Source organism: Erinaceus europaeus, unplaced genomic scaffold, assembly GCF_950295315.1.
Source record: "Erinaceus europaeus unplaced genomic scaffold, mEriEur2.1 scaffold_479, whole genome shotgun sequence".
In the NCBI taxonomy this organism is placed as follows: Eukaryota; Metazoa; Chordata; class Mammalia; order Eulipotyphla; family Erinaceidae; genus Erinaceus; species Erinaceus europaeus.
The window spans coordinates 27,990-39,248 of NW_026647771.1; the positions used below are offsets into that span (position 1 = coordinate 27,990).

Consider the following 11,259-nt stretch of genomic DNA (forward strand, 5'->3'; position numbering starts at 1 on the left):
CCTCTGTGTCTTCCCCTCCTCTCTCCATTTCTCTCTGTCATATCCAACAACAATAACAACAGTAACTACAACAATAAAACAACATGGGCAACAAAAGGGAATAAATATAAGAAATTAAAATATATATTTCAAAACATTAGAGCCTGGAAATACACTTATCAGGATGAAAACAGACCATTGTGTGGTTCAAGGATACTGAGCTTAGGTAGGACTGTAGCTCAGATACAGGACTCTGAGCATGTCCTTTCAGCCTTTATGGCCACTGTTTGATGCTGTAATCACCAGAATTACACCCCAATATGAAAGGGCAGATGAATGCAAAAGCTTTGAAATTGGACACGAAAGTAAAGTAACGGGAGGAAGGGGAGTTGTGGAAGTTAGAACTTTGTTGCTTTGGTGAAAAACAGGAGGCAGACTAGCCTACATTCTGGATATAAATGTCCTCAAAATTAGGGCATCCACTGCCTGGCAGTGTTTGATGATGGGGGTGGAACTGGAACGCCTGGATCCATCTCCAACCTAGACAGCAGGCCTCTCTCCCAGCCTGTCTGAAAAAAAAAAGTCTGACTCCCCCTGCCTCAATGTGGGGTATCCATCTTTAGAACACAGGTGATCCAGGAGGTGGCACAGTGGGTAAAGCAATGGTCTCTCAACCATCTTTAGAACACAGGACTGCTCCCCTGTAAAACTTAGACTGACATCTAAATCATAGCGGATGGGGGTAGGAAGGGGAAGTGAGTGTGTCCTCTCCCCACTCGAGTGGTTTAGGATAGACTGGAAGGAAAAGGAGTGGACAGGTGCAACCAAACGTTTGACTTGTATTTCTTGGGGTCTCTGCAAGGTCTGTGATGAAGGGAGGAGGAGGGTTGCTCAGCAGTTGGGAGAAGCCTGTTTGACAAGGAGTTCCTGAGTTCATATCTTAGCAGCATGACTTTGTGTTTCTGTAACCCTTGGCAAATTATCAAACCTCCCTAAGCTTCCCAATTCCGTTATCTACAAAAATGAGGATAATTATAACCTGTGCCGAGCAGGGAAAGTAGCACAGCTGTTTTTCACAACCGACTTTTACGCCTGAGGCCTGGAGGTCCCAGGTTCAGTAGCCAACATCATCATAGCCAGAATTGAGCAGTGTTCTGTTAAAATAATAATAATAAATGATGTGGTCCGGGAGGTGGCGCAGTGATAAAGTTTTGGGCTCTCAAGCATGAGGTTCTGAGTTCGATTCCCGGCAGCACATGTGCCAGAGTGATGTCTGGTTCTTTCTCCTCCTATCTTTCTCATTAATTAAATAAAATCTTAAATAACAATAAATGATAACATCTCCCTTATAGGATGATGGGGAGGATTCACTGAAACAATGCACGTAAAGTTCTTGACACAGAGCCCAGCATATAGTAAGCACTCAGTTAATCAGAGCTATTATTCTTTGTAGGCTGTCTTAAGCCCCCAGCCTGCTGTAGGCAGGGCAGCACACAGGATGCGGACAGGGAAGTCGGGATGGAACCTTAAAGCCCCCTGCCCCAGAGGACACCCCCCCACCCCAAAACCCAGGGCTGGTAACCCAGCCTAGGAAAGGTGAAGGCGGGCGGGGCCGCGAGGGTGAGAAGCGCATGCCCAACCGCAGCAGGTGCTGGGGGCGCGCCCCTGCGCCGCCTCGACCTCCCCTTTAAGAGCCGCCGCCGCCCACAGCCCGCCGCTGCGGCAAGGACCTCCCCTTTAACGGCGGCGGCTCTACTCCGCTGCCCCGCGGCGGCTGTTGCTGCTCCTGCGGCTTCTGCTGCTGCGGCCGCTCGGCCTCAGGCAGCTGCCTCTGTGGTCGGGCCGGGTCCCCGCCCCGCGCCCCGCCCGGCCCAGCCATGGTGTCCTGGATCATCTCTCGCTTGGTGGTGTGAGTGCGGCGGCCGGGCGCGGCCGGGGGGAGGGGACAGGGATGGCGGGGAAGAGGGGCATCCGCGCCAGGGATGGACCACCCCCGGGCTTCCTCCGGCAGTGTCACCCCAAGGCGCGGCTTTCCAGCTGGGGTTGGGGGTGGCGGGGGTTTCCTCCAGAGACATGGTGGTGGGAGACCCATCTGGAGGGAGGTGACATAGATTGGAGCGCCGCAGGCCTGGCTTTACACTCCTTTGGTCTTTCTAATCCCCGGCCTCATCCCAGGGGCTGAGCGGCAGGGTTTGATTTATGAGGGGAGGCGGTCCCCTCCCCCACCCAGCAGCTCCTGGGACCTGGGTTGTCATCTCCCCGGGCAGGCGGGGTGGGGAAAGCTAATAGAAAAGAGTGGGGGGGGGGGGGCAAGGCAGGACCTCATAATTCCATAGTTTAGGGCTGGAGCCTGCACCTGGCCTCCCCAAAGTCCTCCATCTTCTGCAGGAGCGCATGCCATGAGGGCCCCCCAGAGAGCATGTTTGGGTATCAGCGAAGCAGAGATGCTCAGAGGACAAGGTGTGGGCCTGAAACTGTGGAAACCATAGATGAGAGGACATTAGGTGGCCTTCATACCAGGCTGCCAGCCACAGCTCTGTTCCTGCCTCCTCCCCTAGGCACCAGGAAGGAACCCTACTCCCGCAGATTCTCACAACCCCAGAATTTGTCCTTGAGGATTACACTCCCCACATCGGAAGTATCTTGCCTCAAGCAGGCATGTGAGAACAGACAATACCAACAAACTGTCAAGGGGCTGAGGCTGGCAGGGGTTCCCCATGGGGCTGGCAGCCAACTCCTGCCCCAGTTCAGGACTCTGCCACTCAGTCCCTCCTCACTGCCATCTTTCCACTCTATGCTGCCATGTAGTGTTCCTAACTTCCTCTAACCCACCAAAATCCCCCACTTTGCACCAGAGGGCATCCAGGAACCTCATCGTCCATGTAGTCCTCAGGGCAGCTGCTTCTCTCTCATCTAGAGCAGCTGCTGGAGGGACCTCGGCTTTCTCATTTTGGCTTTCTCATTCCCTCTCGTGCCCTGTGTGTGATCTCTCTAACAGGATTAATTCCAGGTTCCCACTCAAGCCCCGCCTCAAGCCTAAGGCCCTTCCCTGAGCTGAGTCCCAAGAGTGTTTATTTGAGAGAATAAACTTCTGTGCCCCTTTTGGGGCCTCCTGCCCCCTGTAGGCAGTATTAGGTTCCCTCTCACACTTGGTGCTGCCCAGCCTGACCCTGAGATGAGAAAGTAGAATGTAAGAACAGATGAGTATGAATGACCGTGTGGTGCCTAGAGATACCCTGTGCCATTGGCCAGATTCCTCATGATATGTTTGTGTTGAACCCAGGATCACAACCAAAGGGACCTCAGTGAACCTTGGTCTCTCAGGAGAAGTTGATGGTGGAGCAGGCAAGGCTATTGCTCTTTGGGCTAAGCCTGCAGATGGACAGCTTTGACCTTAACCCCTGACCTGAGTCCAGCTGGACTCAGCTGATGTGGCACTTTGAAGTTCTGTCCCTTCTCCCCTTACCTACCCAGGACTGAGGCTGAGCTGGGAGGGGAAGGCCACTTGGCCAAGGGGCTCATAACCACTCAATAACTAGCCTGCCTCCCTAGGCTCGTCTTTGGCACTCTGTACCCAGCCTATTCTTCATACAAGGCCGTGAAGACAAAAAACGTGAAGGAATATGTGAGTGTTTGGTCCTTCATCTCCCACCCAAACCACATGGCAGAGATAAAGGGTGACGATGGGTCATGTTACAGATGGGGTTGACTTTGTATCAAGGTTGTCAGCACTGAGACCTTATTTCAATAGAGTGCCTTTCCCCCAGCCCTGGGTGATCTGCAGGCAAAACAGGTCCTGCCTGTGCCTGTCCATATAGCACCTCCAGCATAGTTGGCAGGCAAAGGTGGAGCCCTAGCCCCCCACCCCAGGCCCTGCTAGTGCTTCCCTCTGTACCCCACAGGTGAAATGGATGATGTACTGGATCGTCTTTGCTTTCTTTACCACGGCTGAGACCCTCACAGATATCGTGCTCTCTTGGTAAGGCTCTGTATCTCTGACTTGCCCTTCCTAGTCTGTCAAATGGAAGTGTGAAACCCAGGGTGGAGGTCCCTCACAGTCCCATGAGGGTCTAGATGCACATACACCCCATCACCAGGCTTGGTGTGATCATCAAAATAAGAGCAGATGGGGCTGAGCAGACCGGCGTAAGGATCCCAGTACTAGCCCCCAGCTCCCCACCTGCAGGGGGGTCGCTTCACAAGTGGTGAAGCAGGTCTGCAGGTGTCTGTCTTTCTCTACCCCTCTCTGTCTTCCCCTTCTCTCTCGACTTCTCTCTGTCCTATCTAGCAACAACAACAGCATTGGCAACAATAAAAATAATAACAATAACAAGGACAACAAAAAATGGGAAAAGTGGCCTCCAGGAGCTGTGGATTCATAGTGCAGGCACCAGCCCCAGCAATAACCCTGGAGGCAAAACAAACAAAAAACAAAATAAATAAATAAGAGCAGACAGGGCTGGCAAGATGGTTCGGCTGTGTAGGTGTCCTTGTTGCCATGCACAAGATCCAGGTTCAACCCCCCAGTACACCACATGGCAGCACTATGGCACTGAAAAATTTTAGTGCTGTGATCTCTCCCTCTTTCTGTTGCTCTCTTTCTGTCTGAGAAAGTTAACCCAGAGAGGTAAAATTCTGACAAGGACAAAAAAGTAAAAAGAACAGGCATAGGACTGACAAAAACACCTCACTTTAATAGTGCACTGTTTTGCCATATGCACAATGCATCCCCCACTGCATTGAAGGAAGCTTTCATGCTGTGGTGTGTCTCTCTCTCTCTCACTCTCTCGCTCTCTTGCTCTCTCACTCTTGCTCTCCCTTTGTCTGAAAACTTCAGCCCAGATCGGTGAAACCCTAGAGATGACCAATAAGTAAATAAACCAGTAGACAGACACATAGCCCCATAGCCCTCACATTTCTGATGACAGCCAATGCATTACTGTAGAATTTCAAAAACCCACTTCTGCCAGATTCACTGTCACCTTGGGTAGATCACAGCTCTGTAGGCTTCAGATTCCCTATTTGTAAAATAGGAGTATGATTCAATCCTATAAACACTAGTGCTTGCCTGTCAAAGACATTTTCCAGGTACTGCTGGCCTAAGTGTGATCATTTTGAAGACAGGAAGGTCTTAGTCATCTGTATAACTACAACAGAAGCAGGTGTCTTGTTTTTCTTTCTCCCTCTTTATCTCCCTCTCCTCTCAATTTCTCTCTGTCCTAGCAAATAAAAAAGAAAAGGTAAAGGAAAAATGGCTGCAGGGAGCAGTGGATTTGTGTGCTTGCACTGAGCCCCAGCAATAACCCTGGCAGCAGAAGAAAAATTAAGAGCAGGAGCCAGATAGAGATCTCAGTAGTAGAGCATAGAACTTGCATAGCAAAAGCCCGAAGTTAGATCACCAATACTGCTACACACAAAAACTGAGTGATATTCTAGTCTCTCTCATATAAATACATAGTTTTAGACCTTATTTTTTATTTATTTTGGAGAGAGACAGAACTTGGAGGGGAGAGAGAGACACACACACACATACCTGTAGCACCAATCCACTGCTTATGAAGCTTTCCCCCTGCAGATAGGGTCTGGGGGCTTGAACTTGGGTCCTTATGCACTGTAATGTGTATGCTCAACCAAGTGTGCCACCACCTGGTCCCATACTTAAAAATTTTTTTAAATATTTTATTTAATTTATTTATTCCCTTTTGTTGCCCTTGTTGTTTTATTGTTGTTGCAATTATTGTTGTTGTTGTTGTTGGATAGGACAGAGAGAAATAGAAGAGAGGAAGACAGAGAGAGAGAAAAAAATTTTAATTTAAAAAATTTTTTTAATTGTATCCACTGAACCACAACCCAGGCTACCTTATTTTTTTCAGAGAAAAAGGGAGAATAAGAGGAGTAGAGATGGAGATGAGAGATAACACAGCACTACTCTACCACTTGTGAAGCATTCCCTCTGCAGGTGCTCCCATGTGGTGGCTGGGGGCTTGAGGTTCTTTGTGCATGGTAAAATGTGTGCTTTAGGGAGTCGAGCAGTAAGTAGTGCAGTGGGTTAAGCACATGTGGCACAAAGCATAAGGACCAGCTTTGAGTCCCTGGCTCCCCACCTGCAGGGAGTCGCTTCACAGGCAGTAAAGCAGGTCTGCAGGTGTCTATTTTTCTCTCCCCCTCTCTGTCTTCCCCTCTTCTCTCCATTTTTCTCTTTCTTATCTAACAGTAACGACATCAATAACAACAATAACTACAACAACAATAAAAAAACAAGGGTAACAAAAGGGAAAATAAATAAATAAATAAATATAAAAACTATTTTAAAAATGTGTGCTTTACTGGCTGAGCTATGTCCTAGGCCCCAAGTCTTTTTTTTTTTTTTTTTTGAGTGCCAGGGTTAGAGAAATAGTTTACCAGATTGGGGGTCTGCATTGCCATGCACATGACTTAGGTTCAGGCCCTGACACACCACACGGGACATGCTTCAGTAGCACTGGAGAAGCACCAGTGCTAGGGTGTCACTTCCATTCTCTCTCTTTTTCTCTCCCTCTTTTTCTCTCTCTCTGTCTCTAAATGAGCAAAAAGTTCAGAACCATGAAATCATGCTTGTGCAAAGCCCAAGGGACAGATAGCCAGATAGAGAACTCAGTAGTAGAGCATAGGACTTGCATGCCCAATGCCCCAGGTTTGACCACTGGCACTGATAGATAGCACTAATATATACTAAAACTGAGTGGTATTCTAGTCTGTCTCATACAAGTTAAAAAAAAAAAAAATGTTAAGGCAGGGGTAGATAGCATAATGGTTATGCAAAGAGACTCTCATGCCTGAGGCTCTGAAGTCCCAGGTTCAGTCCCATAAGCCAGAGCTGAGTAGTGCTCTGGTGTTTCTCTCTGTATCTTTCTCAGTATCTCACCAATAAAATAAATAAAATACCTTTAAAAAAATTTAAGAGTCCAACACTTTATCCACTACAGAGTAGATAAAGTCTAGTTCTTCAATTCTTCATTCACACATAAATACAAATCAAGGGCAACAAGTGTAGATGCCTCCTGATAAAAGGCCAGGAGAGAAGGTGTGAGAGCTGTGTGAGGATATAAGAAACCTGCCCAAAAGGAGCAAGAAGTATGTGTCCTAGAGAGAAAAGAAGTGGGGAGTGGAGAACAATCCTTGAAAGCCCAAGGCAGGTCATGGCAACAAGGGGTGGGAGCCAAAGCACAGCTGCTCTCCCTGTCTTCCTCAGAGGAAGGATAGGGAGAGAAGGGGTGAATGCACCTGGATGGTCAGAGAGCTCACTTGACATTGACCCCAAGACATAGGCTTGGGGTGGGGGCATCTTCTGTCAGAATGAGAAGGTGAGGAGAGCTATTACTGAGGGAACTCCTGCAGGGGTCACTTTATACCTGAAATCTCAACTGAGCCTCCTGGTCTCCATGAGCCACAAGCGGACCCCAGTGTATTCAGGGGTGGGGGCCAGCAGGCTCAATGGGGAGGGGGTTGCATGTCCTGACTCCCGGTGCCCCCAACAGGTTCCCCTTCTACTTTGAGCTGAAGATCGCCTTTGTGATATGGCTGCTGTCCCCGTATACCAAGGGCTCCAGTGTGCTCTACCGCAAGTTCGTGCACCCGACACTGTCCAACAAGGAGAAGGTTTGCCCCCACTCTCAGCTGGCTTCCCGGCCTGTTGCCCACACCCACATGTGACCTAGCAGAGCCCTAGTGGTCTGGAGCAGGCAATGCCTTGGGGTGCAAACTAGGGCAGGGCAGGGTCTGCCCAGCAGGCCCCCTACCTCTCCTCCTTGCCCTCTGACTACTCCACCCCTAGGAGATCGACGAGTACATCACGCAGGCCAGAGACAAGAGCTACGAGACAATGATGAGGGTGGGCAAGAGGGGTCTGAACCTGGCCGCCAACGCGGCAGTCACGGCTGCAGCAAAGGTGAGCTGAGGGTAGGCTCAGCACCCAGGGCCTCCACCTGGCTCCCCTCATTCTCCTGGCCAGGTCCCTCTGTGTCCTCCCTATCCTCGGGGCTGTGAAGGTCTGGGGTTGGTGCGGTTCTAGCCCTGGCTCTGCCACTTGCCCTCTAAGTGATCTCCACCCTCTGAGCCTCCTGTCCTCATTGTCCCAAGGGAAGGTGTGGCCTTTGCTTTACTCAGTGCTATCATAGCCCCAGGTGAGGATAGTGTGGGGAAGGCACTGAGCCCTGTGACAATCTAGCACAGCACAGTGACCTCTCTCTCCACCCCATTTCTTCCTCCGGCATGTGGTGGTGATTCTAGGGCCAGGGCGTATTGTCAGAGAAACTCCGGAGCTTCAGCATGCAGGACCTGACCCTGATCCGTGACGAAGACTCCATGAACCTGCAGGGACCCGATGGCCGCCTCCGACCGCCCCCCAGTAGCCTCCTGGACACCATTGAGGACCTCGGTATAGGCAGGGCCAAGGCTGGGTGGGGAGACGTGAGGGCAAGGAGGCCAGGTGGGACAGACCCCTGAACCCCTGCTTGCCCTTCCCCCATCACAAGGAGATGACCCGGCCGTGAGTTTAAGGACTAGCACCAGCCAGGCAGAGTCCCGGACAGAGACATCTGAGGATGACATGGGAGACAAGGCCCCTAAGAAAGTCAAACCCATCAAAAAAATGCCCAAAGCTGAGGTGAGAACCAGGCTGAAGCTCAAGGGGGTGGGGGAGCTAAAGAAGGGGTTGTGACTAGAGGCTGAGCCCTCTGCCCTCCTGTGTCCACAGCCACTGGCGTCCAAGACACTGAAAACCCGGCCTAAGAAGAAGACCTCTGGCGGGGGCGACTCAGCTTGAGGTCCCATGTGTCCGTCCCCCCCAATCCCCAATCTGCAGAGTGAGCAGGATGCCTCAGCCCCAGCCCTTGCTCCACACTGTGTTGGTTGGTAGCCCAGACATCTCAGGTCCCAGGGCCCCTCTGCCGGTTGTTTTCCAGTGCCTGCCCAATGGCCACTCCTCTGGAAGGGCTTGGAGAAAAGGAGGGGGCCCTGCTGTGGGGGTGAGGGTACAGGCTGGAGCAGGAGCTGAGACTGAGCCACCCGTGGAGGTGGGGGCTCCTCAGAGCCTGTCCCACTACTCCTGCTCCAGCCTTGTCCCCACCCACCCAGTGCCTTGCTGAAGACCATGGCCATCCGCTTCTCTGAGGTCTGAACATGCCCCCATTTTTCCTCCCTGGGTTGAAGGGCAGGAGGCCATCACAGCACAGATGTGCCCTGAAGGCACATGGGAGAGAGGGAGTGAGTGTGGAAGGCCTCAGGGAACTGGGCAGGCAGGGGCTCTTGGCCACAGCTGTGTGTGAAGTGTGGGGGCTGAGTGTGGTTTCACTGACCAGGATGGTCAGGCTGAGCTGCAGCTGGAAACAGTGGGTAGGGGAAGGTGGGGTACTGGGTGTGGGTGCGTGTGTGTATGCGCGTGTGTGTGTGTGTGCGCGTGTGTGTGTGTGTGTGTTTCTAGGTCTGGGGCTGAACATTTTTGAGGTAAGAGACTTTCCCTACAGCAGTAACCTCCCCTATCCTCAGCCTTACTTCCTCCCTCTCAGCCCTGGTTCCTAGTCTCTGAACACAAGAGGCCCCTACACCATGAGAAAATGGGGCTGTGAGGGGCCTCTTACCTCCACCTCTGTGTCCTCATTCCCCACTTTTGCCTCACCCCATTCCTCCTGATCTCCTCCATACCTCAGAGCTGCTGTAGAGGCCAGCTGCTCTCCTCTTCACCTGGGGGCCTGTGCTCCCCACCAGAACCTCTTCCTGTGCCAAGCGACTGGGCCTCATGTGAGCAGACCCCTGTCAGAGCCCAGCTTCTGCCCCACATCCTGTCCCAGCTTCTGCTGCAGCTTCAGCCAGGGCTTGGAGGAATGTTTGAAGAAGAAAATGAAATTCAGGAGCCCAGGGGCCCCTAATTCTATGGACAAGGTCCTGCTGGACCTTTGGCACTGGATGAGCCAATAAACCACACTCTGGCACCTCATGATTTTGGTCCCTGTGCTATGTCCTTATCCCATGCGCTTTGCAGGTGGGAAAGATCCCCTAGTGAGAAGCAAAACCCTGACATGAAAGGGAGTGGGGGAATGACAGCTAGTGAATCCCAGGAGCTTTGATTCTCTAGGATAAGAGGCTGGTTCATTTTGGGAAAAATGGTTTGGGGAGTTCAAGATCCCAGAGATCAGAATGAATTAAGACTTAAGAAGGGCTCTTGTGGGGTGGAGGTCGGGTGGTAGCGCACTTGGCTCAAAGCACAAGGACCGGCATAAGGATCCCGGTTTGAGTCCCGGGCTCCCCACCTGCAGGGGAGTCGCTTCACAGGCGGTGAAGCAGGTCTGCAGGTGTCTGTCTTTCTCTCCCCCTCTCTGTCTTCCCCTCCTCTCTCCATTTCTCTCTGTCCTATCCAACAACGAACAACAACAACAATAATAACCACAACAAGGCTACAACAACACAGGCAACTAAAGAGGAAGAAAAAAAAAAAAATAGCCTCCAAGAGCAGTGGACACGGGCTGGAGAGAGCTCACTGGGGATGGGGATGGTGTATACCGTACCACATACAACAGTCCAGGTTCAAGGTCTAGCATCACAGGGGAGGTGTTACAGCACCAGAGGAAACTCCAGTGCTCTGTCTCTCCCATCCTTCTCCCTTCCTCTCTTCTCCTCTCCCTTCCCCTCCCTTCCGCTCCTTTCTCTCTCATTCTTTCTCCCCAAATGTAAAAGCACTCTGGACCAGGGAGATCACATACAAAGACCTGACTGCAAATAATGGAGAAGGAGAAGAAAGAAATATAGGGCTTGCAGAGGGTTAGATAATAACTCACCCTGTAGGGTATTTACTTTGCTTTGCATGCCAGCTGGGTTGAAGCCCCAGCACCACATGGAAGTTCCATGGTACCAGGAGAAACTTGGTGCTGTATGGTCTCTGTCAGAAATAAAAAGGATGGGAAAGTTAACTCAGGAGCAGTGAAATTATATGAAAGGCACCAGAAACACAAGAAGAGAAAGAGAAGGGCTAAACTCGGTTAAGCACACATATCACCATCCTCTAGGACCTGGGGTTTGAGCCCCTGCTCCCCACCTGCAAGGGGCACATTTCATGAGTAATGAAGCAGATCTATAGGTGTCTATCCTTCTCTCCCTCTCTCTATCTTCCCATCCTATCTCAATTTCTGTCCTATCAAGTAAAAATAGAAAGAAAGGGGAGTTGGGCAGTGGTGCAGTGGGTTAAGTGCAGATGGTACAAAGCGCAAGGACCGGTGTAAGGATCCTGGTTCAAGCCCCCGGCTCTCA

The 11,259-nt window shown here is 51.2% G+C and overlaps 1 protein-coding gene across 2 annotated transcripts; it reads left to right on the forward strand.

The window, feature by feature from the left end:
- Positions 1–1,720: 1,720 nt before the first annotated feature.
- Positions 1,721–9,952, forward strand: REEP2 (receptor accessory protein 2). 2 transcript variants are annotated; one of them, XM_060184371.1, is made up of 9 exons: positions 1,721–1,888; positions 3,532–3,604; positions 3,882–3,958; positions 7,497–7,617; positions 7,793–7,906; positions 8,248–8,395; positions 8,493–8,623; positions 8,714–8,822; positions 9,666–9,952. In XM_060184371.1, exons 1-8 carry the CDS (start codon positions 1,857–1,859, stop codon positions 8,780–8,782), a joined length of 765 nt encoding a protein of 254 aa, XP_060040354.1. In that variant the 5' UTR covers positions 1,721–1,856; the 3' UTR covers positions 8,783–8,822; positions 9,666–9,952. The 2 variants fall into 2 exon arrangements, with proteins under 2 accessions (XP_060040354.1, XP_007517616.1); XM_007517554.3 differs by having other exon boundaries at positions 8,714–9,952.
- Positions 9,953–11,259: the final 1,307 nt, after the last annotated feature.